General features: G+C 43.0%; 2 protein-coding genes and 1 long non-coding RNA gene across 5 annotated transcripts; all 3 read left to right on the top strand.

The window, feature by feature from the left end:
* Positions 1-88: 88 nt before the first annotated feature.
* Positions 89-16,357, top strand: rnf19b (ring finger protein 19B). 2 transcript variants are annotated; one of them, XM_048229523.1, is made up of 10 exons: positions 89-371; positions 6,395-7,673; positions 11,189-11,370; positions 11,791-11,935; positions 12,232-12,394; positions 13,641-13,755; positions 14,112-14,252; positions 14,389-14,578; positions 15,160-15,279; positions 15,553-16,357. In XM_048229523.1, the coding sequence occupies exons 2-10, from the start codon at positions 6,994-6,996 to the stop codon at positions 15,962-15,964; spliced, it is 2,148 nt and encodes a 715-aa protein (XP_048085480.1). In that variant the 5' UTR covers positions 89-371; positions 6,395-6,993; the 3' UTR covers positions 15,965-16,357. The 2 variants fall into 2 exon arrangements, with proteins under 2 accessions (XP_048085480.1, XP_048085481.1); XM_048229524.1 differs by lacking the exon at positions 89-371 and adding an exon at positions 5,907-6,078.
* Positions 16,358-18,863: 2,506 nt separating this feature from the next.
* On the top strand, positions 18,864-22,604 carry ndufs5 (NADH:ubiquinone oxidoreductase subunit S5). 2 transcript variants are annotated; one of them, XM_048229706.1, is made up of 3 exons: positions 18,864-18,951; positions 21,518-21,744; positions 22,372-22,604. In XM_048229706.1, exons 2-3 carry the CDS (start codon positions 21,529-21,531, stop codon positions 22,474-22,476), a joined length of 321 nt encoding a protein of 106 aa, XP_048085663.1. In that variant the 5' UTR covers positions 18,864-18,951; positions 21,518-21,528; the 3' UTR covers positions 22,477-22,604. The 2 variants fall into 2 exon arrangements, with proteins under 2 accessions (XP_048085663.1, XP_048085665.1); XM_048229708.1 differs by having other exon boundaries at positions 18,899-18,946.
* Positions 22,605-22,817: 213 nt separating this feature from the next.
* Positions 22,818-25,233, top strand: LOC125285843. The gene is made up of 2 exons (XR_007192077.1): positions 22,818-23,319; positions 24,164-25,233. It is a non-coding gene; the product is annotated as an uncharacterized LOC125285843 (long non-coding RNA).
* Positions 25,234-27,352: the final 2,119 nt, after the last annotated feature.

Below are 27,352 nucleotides of genomic sequence, written 5' to 3'. Positions count from 1 at the left end.
ATCCACACTCTGCTCTTCCGTCTTCTGCTTCTCCGATATATCGTCACGGGGTGGGGTTTCCGAGCAGAATGCGGGTTACGTCACTGCTCGGGGCTTTCCTCTCTGACGTGAGTGGAAAAGCAAAGCAAGCGAGCTGTGATAGTCTGTGTGGCACTGGTTGAGGGAACTGAGCCGGTGGGCGAGTCTGGATAGTCTGTAAATCGCTGTGTGTAAGGCAGCTATTTCAGTTGGACCTAGGTAGAGGATCTGGTTAGGTGGGCCGCTGCCGATACAAAAGAGAAGGAGAAAACACGCCCTGAAGCGTCATTGCGCACAGCGGCGCCCGAAGATTTAATACCACTGGTTTCAGCTGGCTCTAACTCACCCGCCAGGTAAGACCGTATTAGATTTTATTACACCTCGACACTACACCTTTGCTACTAGCTTAACGCGTGTTCCCTGTCAGCCGTCAGCACACCTGTACGGTCAGTATGAGCTAGCCATATCGTCGCAGCGGGCCGCTGGACTCTCACGCTCACATCCCCGTGATATGGTTTTCAGGATGAGACACATCGTACACTGCTGACAGCCCAATACAGGCCGCATTGGGCTAAACGTACGACTGATATACACAATCGTTTCTTTGTTTCAATGCTGAATAGCCTATTGCCTTTCAGAGTTGGCAAACTTACCAATTAGTTAAATCTGAGGTGTAGACTAGGCTACGAAGGTGTGTATCAGTCCAATACAGTGACGTTATTGTAGCCCATCTGCCAGCGGGAGGTGGCACATTAGTGAATGGACTATTTTAGGGTTAGCATCTCTCTGGAGTCCCTGGGACGTTTGCCCTTCCGCGCCTCCTCTTTTCTCATGTCTTTTAGTGGTGTTGTATTGAGGCTAAGATATTAATATCATGCCACACAGCAAAGGGGAGGCACACTCGGATTATCCGTGATGTGGCTTAGTTCATCTGCTCTCTTTCTTTGGCTTTTCCCCATGTCATTCCTCATCTGCTTTTAACTCTGCACTGTGCCCTATCTGCAGTGATGGGACATAAAGATATATCTTAGTCTGTTTCTACTCGCTGTCCTGTATGTGATGTGATTTTCAACTGTGCTGTTTTAAGGTTTAGGCCTAGTGTCTGGCGGACCACACTTTCTCTTCACCGTCCTCAGCTTCAGCTTGCTATACATTAAACATTTATGGGCCCAGCACTCAGCGTCCCAAACACACCTCTAATTATAGAACTGACCAGCACCTTCTCTACTTCCCCGAATGTGTCCACATATAGCCTTCTATGTGTGTTTGAGTGTGTGCTTTTGTCTCCCTTTACCTTTCATTCCTGTGCTGTCTCCACTAAGAGCATCAGTTGGTTTCACTTCACCAGGTTGACTCAGCTCAGGGGCTTAGCAGAACTCCACAGCAGCCTTGGTTAGACACAGCATGAGAGCTTTCCATAAAAGACATGGCTGTGGTTGTCTCTCCTACGCTCTCGATCTAGTAACCACAGTGTTTAGTGTCAGCTGCGTATCAAAGAAAAAGAGTTCATCTCTGACCAGTTGCCCTCTCACTGAGGCAAATGCAGCCTTCGTTGTGTTACACTCCACAGTAGGTCTGGCAGGTGTAGAGAATGTTCCAGAAGAAGCAGTCTAGCCCTACTCCTCCACCGACATGGGTATTGGGCACACCCAGCTGGCTCTGTGTCTTAGAGTGGGGTCTGTGAGCTTTGGTCAACAATGTGTGTGTGTGTGTGTGTCTGTTTGTTTGGTCGTCAGGTGGGGCTGAATTTGTTTGTGTGTGTTCTTAGTGGACAGCTCTGATTGACAAAAATAGGGTTGTGAGAGAGGATGTCTGATCTGTTTGTGTGCTGAGGTCTCGACCTGTGTGTGTGTGTGTCCTGTGTCTGTGTCTGTCAGGTCAGGTGGCACCAGACAGAGGTGCTGCTGCTGTGTAGGACTTGCATGAGCTGAGAGTCCCAGGAAAGATCTTAAAGAGGTTGTGAGGGAGTGTTATGTGAACTCATCTGCTTTCTCATCCATTCTCTCCCTGCTGGTCCCTCTATTTCCCTCACATACTCACACTCATATACAGAGGCCTATTTATCAGATGGTAACTCGCACATGAATGTGAGCTCCCAGAGCCTCCCACATATAAATACACAGGTCAATGGGTAGGCCAGTCCACATAGACATCAGGATAACATCATAATCTGATCCTAAATAGCCACAGGCACAATTGATCATTTTGCTGTGTGTGTTCTGTATTTTATTAGACCAATGATGTTGGAGACTAATTAGGCAAAGTGTGTTGTTCAAACCGGTATGTGGTTTTGTTCTGTAGAAAATAAAAGGACTTTTTTCATAGAGGAATTTCCTCTGTGGAAGTCCTGAACTGGAAATGGGGATGTTTCTCTTTAGAAGACATTACTACATTGCCAAGTAGACATCACATTCTCCTTTCTCTTTAGAAAGATTTCCCCTTATTGAGCCGTACAGTTTGAGTACGGTAAATTAGATATTTTTACACAGAAGCTACTTATTTAAGTCTGCCAGTATCAGTCCCACTGTGATGTGCTGGGCATGAACTGTTTTCAGGGCACCTGTGTCTGGGACATTTATAGCAGTAGCCTAAGCCTTTTGCTGCAGCACACACACACACACACACTCTCTCATTCACTTGCTCAGCAGCAGTGAGGCTGAAGGGATTGCGTAACAGCTAGCACTCTTAACTGAGCCCACCTGGACACTTAACAGACATGTGAGCCACAACTTCACTGCTGTGTGTGTGTGTGTGTGTGTGTGTGTGTGTCTGTAGAATATAAACCTATAAATGTAGGCCGTGGAACAATTTTGTGATGTAGTATGACTAATTCACAAGACTTTAACCACTTTGACATAGATTTTGGGATGACCTAGTTATGGCAATGTTAGCCTATACAGTCTAGATTAATCTGTCTGAACAAATGCAAGTGTGTAAGTGTGCGTGTGTGTGCCGTGTGTATATGTTTATGTGTTCAAGTGTGTGTCTGGGAGACTGACTAAAGACCAGAGGGAGTTCAATCTGTCTCTGTCCATCTGGCTTGCAGCTTGCAGCCTTCTGAACTTCCTCCTCTAGCAGAGAATCATCTATTACATACACTCTCTGTCATAATGCGGTTTCATAACACATTTGTGATGTTCCATATAAGTGCTCCTTCTGTTGTGTAGATGGCTATCTCATCCAGTAACGGACAAAGTCTACCAATCCTGCATTGAAATAGGAGTGAGATTTTACGTATTTGAACATTCTAACATAAGATTCCATTCCGCAACAATTCTAAAATTCTATGTTGAATTCAGTGCCCTAACTGCAAGTCTCTGGTTGAATTCAATGAACCCAGATATTCTTTAGAACGTTCATTTTCCAACATTCCCATCACACCGGTGTGACAGTACACCTTTAAGGGTTAAAGGTAGTTCATCATAGAGCCACTGACAAGAGGTATTATCACAAAGGAGCAAATAAAGTTAAAGACGTGCTATTGAATGTGGAAACACCAAAAAAGGAGATGCTGTTGAATTTTTGGGACTGCTATCTTAAAGAATGACTAAAACATTGCATTTCATCAGTGTAATTGTATGTCCAAAATGAAATGTGAGTATTTACGAATTGAGACAATTGGGCAACAAATGAAGTTTACCCAACCTACCATTGATGTTTTTTGTTTCAGTTTGACATAATTCTAGGATGGGTGATTCACAGCCATCTGTAACTTTCTTCTTCAGACAACAAGTTAAAATATTACCAGATGTTCTAGGAGATCCAGGAATTGCATGTCTTTGCTGACCTTACATCTTTTACTTTCATTTTGTTTTTACCAAAAGTGTCTTCCATTATTTTCACCTTTTTAAAATGCCCCACCTATTTGTCTTGAGGGAATGGAAGGTTTCAAATTGATAAGATTTAAATATATATATAAAAAATACTGTCTGAGGCCTTCAAAGACTTGGATATGGCTTGACTCATACAACACAATTTTGAAATCATGATTGTAATTTCATAGTGTCTTAAGGTAGTTTAATAGTGTTTTAAGGTACCTATTTTATGTTGGCTGTAAGGCTGTAATATCAACAGGGCAGAGCTGTCAATACGAGTTCAACAGGTAGATTTGACGGTGATATGCATGCATGTGGAGGTGGTAGGTTTCCTGTAGATGTTAGAGGCTTAGAAAATGTGCCATGTTCACCTGAAGTCATACAAAAAATGAAACAGGAGTGTACCGTATATTTCCAGAAGTAATATAAAAATGTAATTCGACCCTGTAGAGATGTAGGAGAACTGTGTAAGTAGTGACAGACTCCATTACTCCGCACGTTAGACCGCATGGTAGATACAGAGAATAGAGCTACGTTTGAACTCCTATGACCTCCTGGTGCACCCCACCACCACCACCACACACACACACACACACACACACACAAACACTCTCTCTTTAGGACAGTTGTATGTCATGACATCCCCCTGCCATCACTACACACACCACAGGAAATAAGGGGGGGGGGGGAGATATTTTTGCTAGCTGCAGGTGCGTGTGTGAGGTTGTGTGCGTGTTTGTAGACATGCTGATTTTCAAAGTGAAACTCGTCTGCCCACATGCGCGCGCACACACACACACACACACACACACACATGCACTGGTAATTATATGTCATCATCTGAAAGTGCTGGCTCTGAAGAGGGACTGGAATGGAGCATATAGGGTTCTTACTTGCTGATTTAAATTTTCACAGAAGTGTGTGTGTGTTGAGGGTGTGTGTGTGTGTGTGTGTGTGTGTGTGTGTTGAGGGTGTATGCATGTGTGTGTCTCCTATGATCAGTGCTGGCATTTTACTTCACTCGAGCTCCATGGCAACTGTGGTGATGTCATATATGGAATGGTGCTCGCCGTTTAGGAGCGTGTGCAGTGTTTGTGCTGTTAGTTCCAAGCCAAACCCCTTCAATGCACACTCAGTAGTGTTAAAAGGATATGATACGTGTGTTAACATTACCGGCTGAGAGCCCTCTTATCTAGGTCTTGTGTGCAGAGTTCTGACTCTCAGCCTGCTCATCTGATGATCTCCACTGGCACATTTTGAATGCCAGAAACCCTTACTGTAACAAAGAGAAGCATCTTACTATCACATGAGAAGATATATTTATCTAGGCAGGGATATTTTTATGTGCACATAGTAGACATATATGCATGGCTTTGCTTTTTGTGCACGTAGTGTGTACTTTACGGAATAATGTCAAAGGCATCGGTACCCTGTTGATCTATAGCACGCTAGAGGATGCTCTGTAATGCCTACCTCACTGCCCCATTGAGGACAGTGCGATAAGAGAGAGCTCTGAAGAACATAGGCCTGGAAGTGTGAGGGACTGGTTGTTTCTGAAGAGCACTCTGTTTTGAGTCAGAGAGAGTTCCTGTTTGCTCTGTACTGAACACCCCCATTCGTGCCTTTTCCACTTGATTTCTCTGTTTTCCGTCTCTCCGTTACCGCTTGCCTGTCTCCCCCTCCCTTGTGTGTGCATATCTCAGGTCAGGTCTCAGTTACGGCTTATCATCACCGCACCATCTCGTGGTTTCCCTCTTTCAGAGTTCCCAGCATCACCTGATTAGAGGAGCTTCTCTGCACTGATGTAGCTACACTGAGCATTTGAATACACGTTCAATGTTACGTTAGTACATTTGGTGTCGGCACAAACATACAGTGTGTTTGTCTATCCGCCCGCCCTGTATATGTCAATGACTCTGTGTGTGTGTGTGTGTGTGTGTGTGTGTGTAAAAGCATCCACACAAGTGTCAGAGTCACTGTGTGGGTCCTTGTTTGCTGTTCTCGTAGAGGGGATCACCATGGCAACCACAGTAGCAGCACAGTGTGAAGTGGAGAGGAAGAGCTTGAGACTGTGTTTTTGTGTGTGTGTGTGTGTGTGTGTGTAGCAAGAGAGATACAAACATAGAGAAGTTCGCATATCAATAAAGAGACACAGGGATGCTGACTGATAATGAAAAAGCAAATGAAATTGTACACAACATTAACGTTGTAGACTGAATTTGCTTTTATAAGGCCTTCCATCGTGGTAAGTCTTTATATGATTTAGCAGTGGCTAATGTAGCCTACATGAGTGTATGGATGTTCTTGGATCTTGTTGTGTATTCCTTTAATTATTTTTGTGTGTGTCAGATTTTCGTTATGACACACGATGAGTCATTCAGATTTCAGCGTACCCATTTTACCCATTCTGGTGCTTCAAGAGTTAACATTAAAATCGAAACAGAGGAGGTGTTTGTGTGTGTGTGTGTGTGTGTGTGTGCGCAGGCAGTAGCACTGAGCATACTCCCTCTGTAAGCTGCTCGCAGTGTGTTAACTTCCTGTGTTATCTGTCTTTCTCACAGACGGAGCGAGAGCGAGAGATCGAGAGAGAAAGAGAGAGAGGAGCAACTTCACCAGAAAGCCTGCGAGTACTCAAGAACAGGAGGAACTGGAACTGAGCCCTTTGGGATTTTTCTGAATCAAACACTTGCCTTAGACACTTCCCGTTGCGCCTCTTCTTTGTTTTGTACCGGCTTTTTTCTAAATACCTTTTTATACAGCTGAACACAGCAATGGCAATGATGCCAGTATACAGGTAACAGAATATTGTTTTGTATTTGCTGCACTGATCAACTGGATGTGACAACTACCGCGGACACAAAAGAGAGAGAAACATTTTCTCTTTCGTTTTGCTGACCACATCCTTGTTTAGTTTTTTGTCCTTGAACAGAAGTTAATTGTTATAACTGTTGAAATACACTGCTTTGACATCCTGTTTTTGGTCACTCAGTGTCGACCTGTGAGTGACTGTAGGACATTTTTAGTAAGGACAGTATTACAGTGTGTGTTAGAGGCCAAGCCCAGAGGAGCTATCCATTCGTCCTCTTCACAGCAGGACCATACATACACACAAGTGTACCGGCATCTGTGTGCTAGCAGTGGACTTAGTCTCTGTGGGAACATGGGCTCAGAGAAAGATGCCGAATCTCCGCACTCGTCTGTCAGTGGCCTCGCCAACCCCAAATGCCGGACGCCGGGCAAGAAGCAGCGGCGCATCTCCTTCCACAGCTTGTTCCAGAGTAAACGAGGGGGCCGCGGCGGCCCTCGTGGGGGCAAAGGGGCCTCTGCCCTACCCCTGACCCCCCAGCAGCAGCAGCCCCAGCCTCCGCCCCCCACTGCTCCCGCTACCTCCCCTGCGCTGCCCTCGGATGCCCCACTGCCCCTGCCCAGCGGCGAGACGTCGGAGCCGCTGTCATCCAGCCACGGGTCACTGGGCGGCTCGCGGGAAGGCTCTGGCTCCGGCTCGGCGACGGGAACGGGAACGGCCGCCGGCTCGGTCTCGGGCGGCGAGCTGCTGGAGTGCCCGCTGTGCCTGACGCAGAAGCCGGCCGAGCAGCTGCCCGAGCTGCAGGGCTGCCGCCACCGCTCCTGCCTGGGCTGTCTGCGCCAGTACCTACGCATCGAGATCAGCGAGAGCCGCGTGCAGCTGGCCTGCCCCGAGTGCGCCGAGCGCCTGGCCCCGTCGCAGGTCGCCGCCATCCTGGACGACCAGCCCATGATGGAGAAGTACGAGGAGTTCCTGCTGCGCCGCTGCCTTGCCTCCGACCCCGACTGCCGCTGGTGCCCCGCCCCGGACTGCGGGTAAGACACCCTAAGGATTCTGGGAGGTTTGGGGAGGGAAGGTGTGGTTGTGACCTAGAGAGTTGTTGTTTTAGATTCACTGATTCCCAGGGGGTGGTACAGATTATATAGATTATAGTATAGATAGATTATAGTATAATGTGTCTGGATGGCTTTGTGTGGGGATGTTTACATTCTGTTTAATTGTGTTTATTTTCCATTTATGAAAGTTAGTGTTGTGTGTGGAAACATGTTAGCATACAGCTAGGGATAGCAGACTCTGCTGTAATGTCACATCAGTGGGCAGAATGGAGATGACCTACATACTGCAACCTGCTGTCACTGTCTGTGTGTGTGTGTCTGTGTGTGTGTGTGTGTCACATCCAATGCCCTTCACACAAGTACTCACACACAGAGACACGCTGCTGTGAAGCCATTTGGCCCAGTAAATTGGGATTTTTTTTGTGCGGAGGGAGATTTTCATCTTGTGTTTGTGTGTATGAAAGTGTGGGAGGTATTTCCTGTAGGTAAATGAGAGTCTGATTGTGGTTTTGTTATGATTCTTCCCACTCTTGTGTAACTCAGTAATGTTTAGGCAAACATTAGTCTGTCTGGGCATGAAATTACACAAATATTGTGCAATCAAATGTAGAATGGAGAAATCACTGTAGAGAGGGAGAGAGAGAGGGAGTGTTAGACATAGGGGAGTGAGAGAGTTAGGCATGAGGGTGAGAGAGTAGGTGAGTGTGCTTGTTTAGACTGAGAGAGAGAGAGAGAGAGAGTAAGACATAGAAAGCGCTTTCAGACATACGTGTAAGACCGGAGGTTCTGCCGATGTTGGAGTGGGTGACTGTGCTTGTTTAGACTTCTCTGTAGTTCTGATGACTGAGCTCATAAAATCTTGATTGATCACAATGTTGATGTTGATGTCAATGTTGAATGTATAAAAGCTGTTGTTTTCCACCCTTTTGCCATCAATCAATCTCTGGCTCTCTTAAGGAGCTCGCTCAGTTTCAGTTTCTCCTTACAAAGTTAATTCTCTGAGGTCAAGTTATGTTATATGTAGTGCAATTATCTTATCTTCGTATATTATTTGATAAGTTTGTGGCTTTGACAAATCAGCAACTACTCACTGGAGTCACTGTGAGTCACGGAAGATATCTCATAACATGCCTCTTTCAGATCAGTACCAAACAAGGACAAACATAAGAGCTCTGGTGACTGATGCTTTGACCTTATTATACATTTAGATGACTACAGTTTAATGTAAATCTAGAGAAGTATTCCAAGACCCACTTCCTCGTTTATGCATTTCAATTGAGTTTTGTGTTTCAATCGGAACATTTTTTTCTTAATCATAGAAAAACACAATGATTCACTTTAGAGAGAAGCACCGGCCTTGTACAGTATATGTGTGTGTGTGTGTGTGTGTGTGTGTGTGTGTATCTCTGTGTGTGTGTGTGTGTGTGTGTGTACGTGACTATGTGTTCCTGTGTGTGTGCGTAAGAATGTGTGTGTGTGTGTGTGTGTGTGTGTGTGTAACCAGAAACTCCCCCAGCTGTTGCATCCGACACACAGCAATCTTATGGCAATCCAGAGGCTTTAATCATTACCTCCCATCCTCTCACTCTGATACATACACACACACACACATTGTGCATCTTTCTCTTTCAGACTTTATCTCTCTCTTTCAATCTCACATCCTTCTCCCCTTTCTGTCTCTGCCTGTCTCATGCATGGGCTCTCATATCTCTCTTTCACCTTCTGCCTTTTTCTTCTCCTCTTTTTCTCCCTCTCTCTCTGAGAGTGCTCGCTCTTTGTTTGCAAGCTCCAGTGCAGCCCCCTCCTCACTCTAAAAATCTCCAACCTGCTCAGCATGAAGATGACTGACAGAGGAGGAGAACCAATCAGAGCACCAGACTCTGTGTTCTCTCCAGTGCCTGTTGGTTGCTATGGTGCTCTGATGCAGCACAAGTAGTGTTGCCAGGGGCAACAAAGACTAAGATTTGATTTTAGTGTTGGCTGCCCATTGGCTGAAGTATGAAGGCTGTCCCCTTTACATTTCACCATGGTGTTAGTATGTGCTGTTGTGTTAAAGTGTGTGTGTCTGTGCCTGTCTGTCTATATAAATGTGTTTGTGGCCATACATACAAAATCTAGAGACTCCACAGTGATAGTGATGTCTCGGCCTCACACTCTCTCGTAATGAGATGGCTGCATGTTCAGACAGATCCGTGCTGTAGTGGGATGGTGAAGTGGTGCACGTGATCTGCCACTGCAGTCGCTCACACTTCACACCAGAAGTGGCTTTCAGAGCATCATGGTCCACGGCGTGTGAGATGACCAGCTGATTCACACCTCACATTTTTGCAGACAAGCTGACCACTGACACTGCGTTTCACGCTGCATGTGCATGTCCTAGCGTGTTTGTGTGTTTGTGTGTGTGTGTGTGTGTGTGTGTGTGTGTGTGTGTGTGTGTGTGTGGGTGAGTCACTCTCCTGATCACAGCTGTGTTAGATAATGATGGATACCTCTGAAGCTGCGTCTAGTGCTCAGGACCAACTGTTTCAAAGCGCATGTGATGATTAGGCACAAAATATTAGCATTAGCAGGCCGGAGTTGTTGTAAATTCAACTGCGAGGAAATTAGCATGTTCTGTTACATGAAGGTGTAGCTAGGCTGTATTTAGCTTGAAGAGTGGCCTTAGGTTAAGGATGTATTTTCCTTTAAAACATCTCAACACATAGTTATGGTTTGGGCTGGAGATTAGCATTGGAAATATTACAGCAGGAATGTGAGTGAATGGCTGAGAGTCGAGAGTTGGGTTTGTGTTTTGTCTGGTTTTGTTTAGGAGGCATGTGTGTGCCTAATTACTAACCTTGCCAGTAAGGCCTCTTCAGTCTGCCCCCTCTCTCTCACACACACACACACACGCACACACACACACACACACACACACACACACACACACACACACACACACACAGCTGACACAGCTGACACAGCAAACACCAACGCATCCAGCAGTGCTACTGGCTGGTGTCAGTGCCAACCTGGTGTCTGTGGCCGGCCAGTTCTCTGGGTCTTAACACCCTACCATCCAACTAGCATACATGCCCAGACAACAAACTGGCAGTTTGCCCTTGTGTGTGTGCGTGTGAAAGAGACAGAGAGAGAGTTTAATCTAAGACTTTTTAACGCGGAGACACAGCACTCAAAGAATCCTACATAGAAATGTATAGGGTTAGTTTGTAATGTTGTCTACACATATCCCGCACCTTCCTGTATTGTAAGTAACCAACTGTATTTGCATTCGTTTTACCTTATTTTAGCGATTTGGGGGAGACATTTATATTATTCAATTCCGATTTAAACACAGATTTGCCTGATGTACTTTTTTATGTCAATATATGCCTAGCTGCCCTGAATAACTGCCCAAAGTGCATTATCAAGATGGTTGCCGAGTGGGGGGACTTGCATATAAGGATTTTGTTTTTTTTGTCTAATCACCTGGTTTCTCTTTCTCCCATTGGCAGCTTTGCACTGATCGCATCCGGCTGTGCCAGCTGCCCGCGGCTGGTGTGTGGAAGGGAGGGCTGCGGCGCGGAGTTCTGCTACCACTGCAAGCAGCCATGGCACCCCAATCAGACGTGCGACTCAGCCCGCCAGCAGAGGAACAGCAACCACTCACCCAGCTACACCGCAGAGCAAGGCCCAGGTGAAGAGACTCCCCTCGACCCACTTCCCAGTAGCCTTCTTTCTACCTCTTTATTCCTTGTTCGTCTCCATTAGTCTCTATTGTTCTGTCGTTAGTAATACCCTCAAGTCATGTTCCTGTCTTACCTCCATTTGTCCTGCGTAGGAAATGGATTTTGTATTATGGTGCTGGGACTGTATTACCGATTCTCATTTTGAGTTTGCCCCGTGTATTCATTGTCATTACGAATTCCCTGTCTGCCACTTCAGACATCCAACAGACCGTTGAGGAAGCCAACTCATTTTTTTACCAATTATGAGATAGGGGAAATGAAACCATTACTCATTCAAGATGAATAAAAACAAGCATGTAATGTCCCAGTTGTTTGTTCCCCTCACAGCATTGTTCTGATGCACTGTCACACGTTTTTGTTCCCTATAGCGGACGACATTAAGCCTTGCCCACGCTGTGGTGCTTACATCATTAAGATGAATGATGGGAGCTGTAATCACATGACTTGCGCCGTGTGTGGCTGTGAGTTCTGTTGGCTCTGTATGAAGGAGATCTCAGACCTACACTACCTCAGGTGAGACCTGTCGCTCACATAACGTGTCCCATCTCACATACAATGCGACACAACAGGACGCAACACAACAGAGTTACCTACCCTTACAGCGCTGAACATGTCCACGTTATTATGAGTCAACAAACTACAGTTAGACTAAAATATTAGTATTATTTCTGCGCAAGATATTAGGTATGTAATATTATAATTGACATTGAGATAAGCCACAGTTGTTAATATGGTTCCATGTGCACACCTTCTACCTAGTTTCTTCTACTTTACTGAACTCTCTCTGTCTCTCTCTGTTTTTGTCTTAGCCCATCTGGTTGTACCTTCTGGGGTAAGAAGCCATGGAGTCGTAAGAAGAAGATCCTGTGGCAGCTAGGCACTCTCATTGGGGCGCCAGTGGGCATCACTCTGATCGCGGGCATTGCAGTGCCTGCCATGGTTATTGGCATCCCAGTGTACGTGGGGCGTAAGGTAAAGATTTGTTGACTGTTGTTGTTGATAATGGCATCTGACATAATGTACCATGAAATGCAAATACAAGACTGCAAACGGTGCAAAAGGCCTCATCAATGTGCACAAGTTGCAGGAAGAACATTTACATACACATTTGCATTATAACAGTGAATTTCCCTGTGCGGTAATTCCCCTAATAGATATTCATATGAGGAAAAAAAAGGGAGGACAAAGAGACAGAGGCCATTTTCTCACTAGGTGGACTTGAGGAGAAAAACTTAATAGTGTGTTAGTCATGATGGCTCCAACATGAATTACTCATAAGTTACAAGTGTTAAACTGCGCCACACATAACCCGCTCAGCACAGGCGGACCTCTACTCCCACAGCAGCACGTTACTGTAAACACATGTGATTTCAGTCCTCTGGAAACCAGTTCTCTGGAAACCTCCCTTTGTTCCGGGTGACCTCCTCTTGCTGATTGTCATCTCTGATTAAGTTCGTTAGAATCCTCTTTAGTGACAGATGTCCAATTTTGATCACATTACACCTCAGTGTCACTGATTAACTGCTGATTAGTGGCGATTAATTAAGTGCAGATGGTGATGGACAGCCTCATTAAACACGGCCTACCTCTGCATATGGTGGGATTCAACAGACAAGAGCAGGAGTCAAGCCCCTTTGTTGTTATTATGATGTGCCTAGTGTGCTGGTCTTTGACCTTGTAGGGTTCAGCAGTTTAAAAAGATTTGCTGTTGTCAGATTGAAAGGGAGTAAGTCCGATGAAATAAATATGAGAAGTCTTAACCCCAGGCTTATGGCTCATCTGTTGTTCCTGACCATGGCTCATTCAAAACCAAGGGGGTATTTACTTTTGTACAGTGTGTTATTGTTGAGCAATGCAGTGCTATAAATATCTCCTCTGAATCCTCCAAAGTCATACCAGTAGAACTAAGCCAAAGGCCGCAGGCTGCTTGTGTAACCTGCATTTTGGAGAGATATTACAGTCTCTGTCTGGACATGAACTCGCAACCTTGGACACGGGAGGCGGGTGTGCTAGCAAGGGAGCTAAAACCCATAGGCTGAACCTTCTGGCTACCATTACACCTGGTCCTTGTCCGTGTCTCCTAAGGCCCATCAGATAATTGATTACCTGTATAATTCAGTGGTCTATGCTGAAACAAAATCTGTTTATTTAATGGCTGTTTACTGGATGTTGATTAAACAAATGGCTTAAATGAATGTTCCTTCAATGTTTGTGACAGATCCACTCACACTATGAGGGGAAGAAGACGTCACATCACCGTAGAAACCTTGCCATCACAGGAGGCGTGGCCCTGTCTGTCATCACCGCTCCCGTCATCGCTGCGGTCAGCGTGGGTAAGGATCCTTATGGTCATCTTTTAAAATACCGCACTAATAATCAACTCTTAAATATACTCTTATAACTCTATAAATATACTTAAGTATAAGTCACCAGTTTTGGTGAGGTAGATAAGGTGGGTACTGACTTGATTGATCTGAGTAAAAATAATACACTTATGTACAGTCGTATAAAAGTAGGGTTCCTAAAACCCATTAGAGTGGTTAACAATTCACTGCCATGAATAGTATTTCAATTACACTTTAGACATAGACAGGGATTGCTTTAAGTTAACTTTGGTTTTAATCCCATTTGGTAGTTGATATTTTGTAATGAAATGTCACTCAGTGATGAGCTCATTGTTGCTTGGCAGGTATTGGTGTGCCTATCATGTTGGCGTATGTGTACGGGGTTGTACCTATCTCTCTTTGCCGTGGGGGTGGATGCGGTGTGAGCCGTGGAAAAGGGAACGGTGTGCGGATCGACTTCGATGAAGATGATGGGCCAATTACTGGTAATGAAAGAACCATACTCCATCTGGCTTGGTTTAAATTATTAAATCATTACGCATAATGTTAAATTATTCAAAAGCAATTATTGTCTGTCACTATCTAACTCTCTCCCTCTCTCTCTCTCACCTGTCTCTGTAGTGGCCGATGCATGGCGTGCTCTGAAGTCGCCCAGTCTTGGTGAGAGCAGCCTGGAGGGAGGGGCCAGCGGCCTGAGTACCACCTCTCCCAGTGAGGCCGTTTCCGTGGCACCAGGACCCCTCACTGAGACGCCACATTTCAACACACTGGCAGGGGGCGCTCTAGGGGCGAGAGCCGGCAAATACAGCAGGTAGGTGAGAGGAGAGAGGGCTTAGAGGGATGATATAAAGTGGAGATTACTGGAGGTTAATGGGTTCTTACAATAAACCGCCTGCTAAACCTTCTCTACCCCTTATTAACTTATTTTTTTTCTCAACAATGTACTAACAGGCACATTTAGACTGTTGACATGTGTTGTTATTATGAACTTTGTTGATGGAGAGAGATGCCGCACACTCCGAGTACGCTAATTACTTTATTGAAGCGATAACGTTTCGGGCAGTCTGGCATGGTACGCATGCGATCTGAAGAAGGCCAGACTGGCCGAAACGTTATCGCTTCAATAAAGTAATTAGCGTACTCGGAGTGTGCGGCATCTCTCTCCATCAACTAATTGCGCTAACTAGTTGCCTGCAGCTCGTTTTTGGTGTGCGTTTGCACCTCTCCTTCCAAGTTATTATGAACTTTATCAGGATCAAGCTGGACTTTCAGCTGGCTCATGACCATATAACCTAGTGACATAACAGAGGTCTGTTACTGTGATGTCTGTAACTGTGATGTAACTGTGATGTAACTGTGATGATTGATGTATATTGTGTTTTGTGTGAACAGACTGGAGGTGAAAGGCGGTGAGCTGGGGAAAGAGACGGTGAGGCGGGAGACTGGAAGCGACTGTGCCAGCACCAGGGGCATGGCAGGATCCATCACCTCCTCCTACACCATACCAGACCGGTATGCACATGCGTGCCCACACAGACACACACACTCACTCATTAGGCTAGACCACTCCCTCACACCCTAACATACATTCAGATTCAGACTCTGTCCCAGATACACATACATACGCGCGCAAACAAACGCTCCCAACGTCATGATCCCAGCCAAATATGCCCGTTCATATACACACACATGCATGATGCCTTCAGTAACTACCAGTACTCACACACACACACACTTGATCCTCTGTACTGAACATTTCTCATCTTGGTTTTGTCTGTCTTTCAGGGAGGGCACCAACCTGGAGATTCAGGTGGACATTGAGACTAAACCCAGCCACCTCTGTCTGACCAGCGAGGAGGACTTGGCCCCTCCCACGGCTGCCATGATGGCGGCGGCGGCCGCCGCTGATGAGCCTCTGGACTGCAGCTCGAGGAGGGGCGGTGTGCTGGCGGGCTCGTTACTAGGGCTGTCACCGGGCGTGTCTCTCAGGGAAGGGCTCCGGGACGTGACGCTCGCACAGCCGGAGAGCATCCGCAGTGACCTGGAGATGTCGGACACGCAGTCGGACGACATCGCCGAGCTCACCTCGGACGACTGCGACTCGCCTAGAGCTCCGGCCCCGCTCCAGCCCACCTGTCGAGTTCCGCCTCCCGGCGACGGCCTGCACTGTCCTGATAATGTCATTTTGTACGTGTGACAGAGAGAGAGAGCAAGAGAGAAACGAGATGAAGAGGAAGAGTTTCTGGCGAACGTAATGCACAATCAGCCAAGTCCTACATCTCCCCAGCTCCTTGTTTGTTTATGAAGCTTTTTTCCCCACATTTGCTGCTTATTATTTTTTTTAACAAACTCCTTTAAAGGCAGGCAGCCCATTGACACTAGTGCCATCAGTCCCAGAATTCCTTGGACCTGCCATCCCAAAGCCCTCGGGTCCTCTGACACAAAAGAAGGGACAGGGATCTACCATAGAGACTTATTGGTGGAGTGTACTGGCGATGGGGCAGCTCTACTTCTGAGAGCAGAATTTGAGTGTTTGTTTGTGTGTGTGTGTGTGTGTGTGTGTGTGTGTGTGTGTGTGTGTGTGTGTATTTGGGGGTCTACCTCTAAGATAACTTGTACAACTTCATCTGTTTACTTCTTGGTGCAAAAATGCCTTGGCTACTTTAGCAAAAACAGACTAACAGAAAATAACATTAATTAAAAATGTATTAATTTGCCACAAACAAATCTTGCAAAAAAAAAAAAACCCTTACAACTGACAGAACAATGATGATATGATATGGATGGAATCGGTGAGCACATAGCCATGGTGGGGTTTAAGAGGAGCCCATGGGTGTCTGAATGTACCTGGGAGTGGCTTACTGTCAAAGAAGTTTGCTTGTTCATTTTTGTTAAATAATTATTTATAAAATATCTGAATGACTTTGAAGCTGGAAGAATGTTTGTGAACATGTGCCTGCATGGCCATGGTGTGAGAATTTGTGTGTGTGTGTGTGTGTGTGTGTGTGTGGAGTTTGCACAGAGACTAATGTTCAGACATGAATCTCACTAGCACAGAGATTCAGGTCTGAAGTTGGCTAGACTATGTGTGTGTGTGTGTGTGTGTGTGTGTGTGTGTGTGTGTGTGTGTGTGTGTGAGAGAGAGAGAGAGAGAGAGCGAGAAAGAGGCTGAAAGGGATCACAAGTTCACTTGAATGGCTGACTTCCTGCCTTAAAATGACAGTGCTAGCCCAGCACACACACTGGTTCTGCAACAATCTTTCTATATAGTGACATCACTGTCTGTGCGCAAACATGTGTTTGTATGTGTTGGTTTTCATATGTGTGGGTGTAGATTTATCTTGTGTGTGCGTGTACTGTTCGTTTGTGAGTATACACAGAACACAGAGCAAATGGTAAGCTGCACAAAGTTTTGAACACATCTTCAAAGATGAGCGAGGTGGGTTTATCCAATGTGAATGTTGTTTGTCCCACTGCAGAATGAATGGATGTGAGAGCACTTGAGCACTTTACTGCTATGTTTACCTTTATTTTGCTACTCTTTCCTTTTGCTGTCTTATACTCTGTTTACGTGTGTGGATGAGGAGGTGACTTAAATTTGACAGATACTTAACAGCCCAACAGTTTGAAAAGGGGCCTTACGTACCTTCTCCTCGCTCTCGCTGCTGAATGCTTAAGTTTACAGGTTTGCCGAGGGTTACTTATGAGAAAGATATTTTGGCAGTCTGACCAATGATTTTAATGGACTCCGACTATTAAATCAAGATGAAATGTGAATAAAGAAGTACACATGACTGAGAATAGTCCCTGAAACTAACAGCAATACAGAATGGTAAAAGGAAGACCATGTATTTGCTGAGTTTGTTACTGTGTGGCTCTTCTGTGTTAGACTATATCATAAGACTGATGTTTTGGAAAAATAAAACATTCTTTTCTGTGGCAAAAAGTGGTGTCTTGGTTTGTATTTTCAATCAGCAGGAAAAACATGAATTGTTTATAAATATATTGAAAACAACCAGAATACTTTTAGATTATGAAAACGTAGGCTACTTGTGTTTGGCAAGTACCGTAGCCTATTATAGATTTGGTTTAATACCAAGTCACACGAGACCTCTGTTTTGTGTTTATCCCCTCTTTTTCAGTATTTAATGTATTTTTAAAGAAGGGTGAGTGTAACCAACTTCTAAGAGAGAAGTAGGCCTAGGCTAAGGCTACTGCCTGTGCCTGTTGAGGTGTCCATGACCATGGCAACCTTGACAGGGACAACAAGGACAATTGCACTATCCTATCCCACATAGTGTTCTGTTTATTACAAATCTACATACTGTAATTACACTTATACATAGCCATATACTACTCTTATAATGTTACTGTTTCTGCACTACAATGGTACTGTTACCACACTGCACATAGCTGTACATACTGTACATATCTGTCTATAAGGTTCGTACTGAATATCCATATTTATTCTGTTCTTCTCATAATACATTCTGTTAACACACTGCATATATCTATATTATTCTTACTACTATTATATTGTGCATTGCACATATCTGTACATATTGTTCATAGATTGTTCATATTACATAGCCATATTTAATCTGCTCTTATAAGGTAACTGCTAATATACTGCACATATTTCTATAAATTGATATGACTCTAAACCACCTTCAGTAAACCAACTGCATACTGTAGTATATTTATTGTCCTGCCTATGCACCACCTGTCTATACTTTGTATATCACATTGCACTTGTCTGCTTTTTTGCACTTCTGGTTAGACGCAAACTGCATTTAGTTGTCTTTTTACTTGCACACTGCACAATGACAATAAAGTTGAATTTAATCTAATCTAGCCTACTCCACAGTAGCCTAAAAAGGAAAGTTGTCTAAAAATATGCTATGCTGAGGACCTAAATAATGTGTACATAAAAAATAATATTAGTCAATTGTAGTCTTAATACTCAACAATAGTCTGATAAAAAAAAAAAAACTGCTATCTGGGTTTTCACCTTTGCTGAGCTGTGAGCGTATACTATGTTGCTACGCCCTCTATCGTTACACATGATAACATGTTAGAATTTTGCGACACAAAATAAAACAAGAGAAGAAGAATTTTGCGACAGTACGATACGCCGTATATTTTGAGAGGATTTCAGAAGGTGACTCTGGTTTGCAGGGTAAGGTAAGATTCAGTGTCTATTCTTCAGTTCTGATTGCAGAAATATACGATATCAAGTTGTTAATTAAATAATAAGAGTATTACTTTTATCATACATAGGGTCTACGTTATTATTAATGTGAAATAGTTGAAAATGAGCCAAGCGGCCTTCCACATTAACTTGTTTGTTTGCTAGTGCTAGTGCTATCTGTAGGTACGAAAACGTTAGCAATCTCCAGAGCTGAACCAGCTGAACTGGAACTCAATGTAGGTTACTCCTGTCCCAAGTTAATTAGCTCTTACTTGTTCTGTCATTTCATACTATCAACGATTTGTGGGCAATTGGCCGAAATTGATAACTTAATGTTTCCTTTGAAACGTTGTGTAGCTGTAAAGGTTGCAGTGACTTAATGTTACTGATTTTGGCATGTGAAGAAAGAAACATCTGCGTTTAGATTAGTTGTACTCGTCTTAGGTGATGGTTTACAAACATTTCCGTGTAGGCTGTTTCAATTGGCTTGTTTATAGATAACGAAATCTATAGGTAATTAGTTACGTTAACGTTACCTAACGTAGGCTACTTTGCACGATGTTCGGGTTGCCAGATTGTTATTTCTTTTGTAAAACATTACATTTTATTACTTGGCAATAAGCAGGTGATGACCGCGTATAACTCGCAAGCAAAACGTGTTTAGAAGTGAACTAAGTAGCCTACTAATGTTTAGGTAGAAGATAGAAATATGGAACCAGAAGTAGAAGAAGAGCCATATACAGTATGCTGGATGTTGCAGAAACCCTACATTCTTAAGAATAAATTACTCTGAAAGTTATAGCCTAATTTTCTCACAAAACAGAATATCACTCATTACCAGGGGTATAGTGGTAAAACTATACATTCTGTGATCAGGCGGACCACGGTATACCGGTGTGTATCCTGACCACATCGCTATAAGCTACCATTTGATGGTACCAAGGGTATCACTGGGTGTTCCCTCGTAAGCCACACAATCACTATTGAATTCCTACATTTATCTAAGTTCATTGTCAACTCCAGAAGGATTAAATATGATTGAAGTTTATTAAATCAGAATAAAGAGAGAACAAAAATGCCAGGATGTAATAAGTATGTCAGAATGGCCTAATCACCATAAAAAGTAAAATCTTACAGACAGACTACCTATAAACTTAATTAAATAATATATAGCAATTCATTTAGTGTGCATTAAGTGTGTAGGAGTCCAGTCTGAATGATATAGCCTACCTACACCTTTAAGTTAATTGACCTAATACTGTACATGTCTCTGCCAGTGCCAGTAGCATTTCGAAAAGGGCAATGTTGTATTATGTATTATGTCTGGGATGTGAAGCCATGTAGCATCACCCACAATTAGTTGTGATGACTTTGTACCCAAGATTGTATTTTATTGGTGAGCTAATTATTAGAAATTAAGCTTTATTTCAGTATCTATCTGACTTTACATCCTGAATTTTACTTGTAAGATAGGCTAAGTTGATTTGCAACTTTGTGTTTGAGGTAACCTAATAATGTCAACGCCGTGCCTTGTTGACTCAGTGGCTTGAATCTACCGCGCACCAAACCAACCTCAAATACATGAAGTTTTGTATTGTTTCTGGGGCTCAATCACCCCACCCTTTGGCCTTTTAGTCGAGGCCGTTTTCTGCCATAATCAGTAGGAGGGATGCAGTCTTGATGCTTCAGAAATCTGTATCCATTTTAAAAATCCATTCATTATACAAACTCATTTACATGAGATGTGGTGTGACACTTTAATGCTTCCTGCTGACTGCTGCAAGACGATTGGTCACTGACACTATAATGCATCGCAATATGGATAAACTGTTTTGCACAGGCCAGGTTCAAAAATATGAAACTTACAATTTTACAAACAATTGTAAAACGACGTAAACTTAATTTAGAATTGTTTATGAATGGGATGCTATTTAAAGGTGGATGAACGCAATTCAGAGGTGCGTAAACGCTATTCCAAATTTCAGGAGGAACGTGAACGGCGTTTACGTGTGTAGCCTCCACTACATCCCTGCTCATTACTAAATGTGCAGTTCCTGTCTGAATTGCTAGGGCTGTCACACACACATCAATCCAGCAAATGTTGTAGATTCAGAATGAGGCGGAATATTCCTCATGTAAGTTTGTTGGAGTGTGAGGTTTTTTCTTTCATAGGACTGCATGCTATAGATTAATTTTACAACACCGCATTGAATTGAAATGGCAGTGCAACGAATTTGGAATAACAAGCTCTGGAAAAAATTAAGAGACCACTGCACATTTTCCTGACGTCATCCTACGGTTGCTGAGTTGACATTCAAATGAGTTGGCGGTCATATTCAAAATGAAGAGACCACTGCAAATTTGAATATGACCATAAACTCATTCAAATGTCACCCAGCAACCGTAGGATCAGAAAAATGTGCAGTGTGGTCAGTGTGGTTTCTTTTAGAGCTGCATATAGTAATGCTATCAAACAATGAGTAAACCTTTAGTGACTTTTAGAATCTCATTAATAAGTAATAAATCTCACTAATGTGTAACATGTTATTTACTCCTTAGCCATCAGCACCATGCCATTCGTAGACCTGCAGGGGAAGTTCGGAGTCAACGTCGACAAATGGATTTTGGCCCAGAGCTATGAGCAGCCATACAAACGTGTAGCTCACTGCCACGCCTTTGAGAAGGAATGGATTGAGTGCTCGAGTGGCATTGGGAAGACCAGAGCCAAAAATGAGTGTAAACTGGAGTTTGAGGATTTTTATGAATGTATGCATCGTGAAAAGACGGTAAGCAGCATGATGAAAAAGTTTCACGAAGTTCCTAATTAAAGTGTAATTCCAGCTAAATTTGACCCAAGGGTTTTTTTCTGCATTAAAACACATCAAGCAAGCTCTGTAGTGCTTGATCAACGTAAAAATACTGTCTCCACGGCTTATTTGATGTGTTTTAATGCAGAAAAACACCCTTGAGTCAATTTTCGCTGAAATTACACTTTAAATGCAGATTCTATTGTGCAATTGGATGTTATCATAACTGACTCTTGATCTAACTTCTGAGTGGGACAAACAAACGTTTGGTCATGAAAACAAACATACAGCACCCACATGCATGCCACCCTCATCACTGGCTTTGTGTAGTAATAGTAATATCTGCACACTTTATGCATAGTCATTTGTGTAGTCAGTGTAAAATCAGTTTTAGGACCTCTGCAACAAACATATAACATATAAACATAACAAAAACTTCTTCCCAAATATATAAAGGTATCCTGTGACAGGGCCAAACTGTTACTATATAGCTTATCGTATGAGGTTGATTAGACATATAATGTGATAACATTATAGATTCTGTCTGAGCAAGGGACACCCGCGTACCAGTATATTTAAACCCATCTCTCTCACGCTTTCCCTTAGAACAAGCGTCTTTATGAGATCCGGCAGCAGCGGGACAAATTGATCCAGGCTGGGAAATATACACCACCTCCTCAGCACACTGGCAAGGAAGAGATGCGGCCGTGACCTAACCAGAGACCATGTCCGGCACCTGCCACCCTTTCCTGTGCGTTTCCTTAGACTTGTGTAACATAAAAAATGTGTCAATATTATCTGTCCTGTTGAAATATGAGAATAAATATAATTAATTCTGAGTACTTGCTGATTCTCTCATTTAGCCTCTTATTGAATTTATTTAAGATATGACTGATTTATACATCAGATTGTATGGGAATTAATTATGTGTGATGCTGTAACAATATAGCCTTCTGTTATAGATTTTTTAAACCGATCTATTTTTTATTTTAAGGATTCATTAGTTTTCATTATCCACAGACAATTTGGGTTATCCACAAGTTTCCGCGAATCGCTGATCGCTGCTGCTGTAAATGGGAAAATTAGTAAAACTTCCGGTGAGGCAGCGGAAGTAGTACCCCTGTTTTTTTGTGGTGAAGAGCCGAAGTATTTTTCGGATTGTTTATTTTATTGCTGTGTAATGTCGCAAAAGTTTGACAGATGTCGTTACGGAGCTCAGGTATAACATGTGCTGTTAGTGGATGTCCACATAACTGGTCTAAACTAAATCAGTGGCGTAAACGTGAGTGTGTTGAACATAAGCCTAAAACTAAATCAGAGTGCTCCTGCCAACGGTGGTACAGTTTCCATCGCCTCCCGAAAGACGACGAATCAAGAAGAAAATGGCTGAAGAATCTAAACTTAAAAAATCCCCCCAAACAACTGTTTGTGTGCTCGTTTCACTTCGTTGACAAGAAGCCAACACAGGATAACCCGTACCCAACGCTCTTTCTGGGTTATGAGAAGCAACCGGAGAAGACGAGACGCCGACCCAACAACATGTCACAACAACAGGTAGGCCTAGGTGACCGGGGGCTATTCCAGAAAGGAGGTTTAAAGGTCTCATATTATTCTCAACGAGTCAAACCTATGGATTGCACAAAACATTTCCCTGAAGAGAAACTTAAGGAATAGTGCAATTTCTGTATTGACTACAGAACTACAGCAAACAAACTGATTTTTAACAAAACCTGCTTTCTGGAATGGCCCCCTGATATTCTACATAACCTTTTGTCCTCCACCATGGCACCCTCTTCAAGTTAATATTTAAAGGGGAACTTGGCAACTATTTCAACATAATAAACCCGTTTAGAAATAATTTGGATGGTTAAATGACCTGTTCCGGTGAAAATGGTGACTTTCCCGGCTGCGCCCATAGACTGTTCCTGTCTATGCTAGCGTCCCCAGGCGGAAAACCAACCTTGCCGTCCCGGAAAGAGAAACAAGAAACTCGTTTTAAATCGTGTTTCTTACCTTGTAACATTCACATAGTTCTGCCAAACTTATGCTAACCGTTCGGTAGCTTGTAAACAAATCCATGTTCTTTATCGTTACCTTTTCCCTACAGTTTGAAATAGCATAATGCACAATTTCTCCAGCAGAGGGGGAAATCCTGCCAAGTTTCCCTTTAAAGAATATCTATTTTGAGACTATAAAACGCAGCCTATACAAACATCTAGATGCTTGTATACAAGTTTACATCATTAGCCATAGTTCTTATTTGCAGTAGAGAATAGTCTGATAACCGCTACAAACACAGCACAAACTCGGAGTGCTCAAATATGCCTGAACTGATACTACAGCAATTAATCTGATGCTGTAACCTAAATATGTAGGCTACTTAATGTATTTTCTGCAGATGAGATTGAGGTTTCTGGGGAGCCATATCCTACTTCACAGATCTTCCATGATGCCCAAACACAGTGGTCAGACCCAGCAATGAAGGACCACACCTACTCCAAAGCACCTACCACCACTGTTGCAGATGTCTTATTGACAGATGATGCAGACTGTCTGCTGTACACAGGGATTCCACTACTTGACTTCAAAACCCTTGTGTCTTGCTTGCAACGTTTTGCCCCCAAATCATCAGTATTGTCAGCAGAGGACCAAATTCTATTGACATTGATGAAACTCAGACAGAACTTTGTTATATGTGATTTGGCAAAACGCTTCAAAATGTCATCTGGTCAGGTCAGTGAAACACTGCAATTCTGGACAGATGTGATTGCTGAGCTCAAAAAGCAGCATGTTTAAAACTAGAGGGAGGAATAATCTACCAGAGGATGGCAGTACCTACTGCAAATTTCCCAACAAGGGTTTAAGTAGAGAAACAAACATTAAACCAGGTAAGATGTTGCTGTAAGTGACTCATGTTCCCCAAGACCCAGAGACGAATGTAGATGGAGGTGACTGGCGGTGCTGGTTCTGTGTAATCCAGAGAGAGGAGAGGCTTTTCCAAAACGCCGCAATGGATACACTATGCCACATTCAACAGCTGAATAACAGTTGGCTAAGGTGATCAATTCTCTATCAATATACAGCCATTGCTCATCATTTTTAGTCCAGGTAGTCATTGTGTGAAATTCAGGAAAATGACGCTCAAGTACAGACTTTATTGAAAGTCCGGGAAAAAAAATGTTGCGGTGTTGAAGCAATGTTAGACCAAAATTTTACTTTTAGTCTGAAAATGTAACTTTTACAGGCATTTTTTTGTCATTTGTCAGTCATGCTATTTTACAGGTGCAATTTGAGCCAGTTGATGAGGATACAATTGTCACTCCATATTTAAAGGCCTTGTAAACCAAAGTCAGAGATTTGTTTGAAAACACTTTGTATAGATTAGAAAACTATTCCTGAAAATGTGAAAATGCTGTGAACTTTGTGATACTGAACTGTGGAGTTAAACCATTAAAAGGGATATAATTATTTCTGTGCTCTGTTTTTTTTTTTTGGGTGGTCCTAAAGAGCATTCTTCTTTACAACATATCTCCGGAACATCCAAATTCCCAGGTCCTGTCTTGTGCATTCTGTTGTGATTTGGAGTTCAGATGAGGGAACTGAGATGATTATAGTAAAAACTTGATTTTATTTTCTGTGTTTTTGCGTGGATCTGGACATAGATTTCTGCATCATTAACATACTGGATGATCCAATCATGTCTACTTTTAGTGCTGAGGCATCCAGATTTTGATATAAAATGCCCTGGTATTTCATTCAGTTCATGATACCGTGCATGCATCCTAATTCCCAGGGCCTTTGTAGTAAAAACTCTGAATATCACAGACCCTCCACTATACTTAGGCATCTTTTCAGTATAATCATTGTACTATGTATGCCAAACCACCTTGAATGGTTGATGGCAAAACGTTTTTTCCTGGCATGCCTTTTGAACAATCTGTTAGCATGGAGGTACACTTGGTGACCCGAAGATGCTACTTTCATCTGTATCTCTCCAACTATGAACCTTAGGAATTATTTTGCCTTTTTCTCCATTCTCCTCACATGAAGAGGCTTCTAGGAACAGATGCTACTGTCAAAAAACACAGCTGGATACCTTACAGAATAAATATGTGATACAAGTGGACAAGAACAGTGTCTTTTGTGATCAGAATGATTTTCTGAACAAAAACATTACTTGGTGGGTTCCAATTACGTGTGGCATTCATATGATTCTGAATGATGTCTTGAATGGATGTTGTGTTATGATTATGTAACTTAAATGTTTTGAATTGATAATCAGAGATTCTTGAAGTATTTTGTTATTCCTTGAAATACCTATTAATCATTTATAATTAAATCATCTGTGATGGTTATTGTGTAATGCTTACAACTTTATTTGTTCTTAGAAAACAATGTCACCAAGTCTTCCTTCACATGACTAAACCACATTCTGACACAATGTCTTGAGAGGTTTAATGACAATTAGTATAAAGTGCAGTGGTCATTGACCTTGTCTGGTCAGGTGATTCAATTCTTATAGATTAGGCAATTTTAGCTACAGCAAACTTTGCATGTGTTGTATGAGACTTCGGCAACATCTGGACAGAGGGCTCACGGTCACCATATGTTCAATGAAAATCTGCAAAATTCTTTCTTTGGCTACAGTTTATTATGAGAACTGAACTGGAAGTAAATGGTAAATTAATTGATAATCTATGAGAAAACCCACCACAACCCAACCTAAAGGATCATACTCGCTGGCTGCCTATTATTCATCCACAAATTGCTCACTTGAGACCGTTTGTCCATAACATAATCAGATAAATATGAAGGCATCTTCGTGCAAAATTGAATTTCCAAGTGGCCTGGCAGCAGGAGCACTAAATAACACAGAACGATTACGCGGTTACAAAATCAAAACGACTACCTGCAACCACTTTAAAAATTCAATTAAGGTTGTCTCCATCTTGATGAGATTACCTGGTCGACGTTCGATCACCAGATGGCGCTGAAACACAAAGAAATGGATACATCAGTGTAGGACGTTTTTGCCTGGGTGCCCTTAAAAGTGTTCTTCTCGACCTCCATGTCCTAACTAGACTTCAATCACTCAGGACAGAATTGCTATGTCACAACATTTACGAAGAATGGAATTCTGGGGACCAGTGTTAATTTGTCAGCTTGTTAAAACTGGCGAACTGGATGTGCATGAAGAACAGTAGGCTATACGGACTGATAATAGGCGAACCCTAAATCACGAGGTTCCAGTCAGTGGTGAAATTAGTTACATGAAGAGCAGAGTGCGTCACTGCTTCACCATTTCATTAAATCCGTCCTCAGAAGTCATGCCATAGCCTACACATTATTAAATTAACCAAGTTGTCATGCACTATACAAAGGGAACGAATTATTTGTGGTGGGGAGAAAACAGAGTAGGCTACAATCAGCCGGCTGTATCTCAGTGCACTTATCCATGCACCCAACTTTGAGGAGCGCAGAGACAGGCAAGGTAGGCCTGCCCATGTGGACTCTCAGACCGTAAACTGAGGTGGTTATTTTTCGCAGGGTCATTCATACGGAATTGCGCTGAGCTTTTGTTTGATTA

Source organism: Alosa alosa, chromosome 20 (genome assembly GCF_017589495.1).
Source record: "Alosa alosa isolate M-15738 ecotype Scorff River chromosome 20, AALO_Geno_1.1, whole genome shotgun sequence".
NCBI classification, from domain to species: Eukaryota; Metazoa; Chordata; class Actinopteri; order Clupeiformes; family Clupeidae; genus Alosa; species Alosa alosa.
Note: the sequence above shows the minus strand (reverse complement) of the source record. Positions and strands in the feature narration are given on the sequence as shown.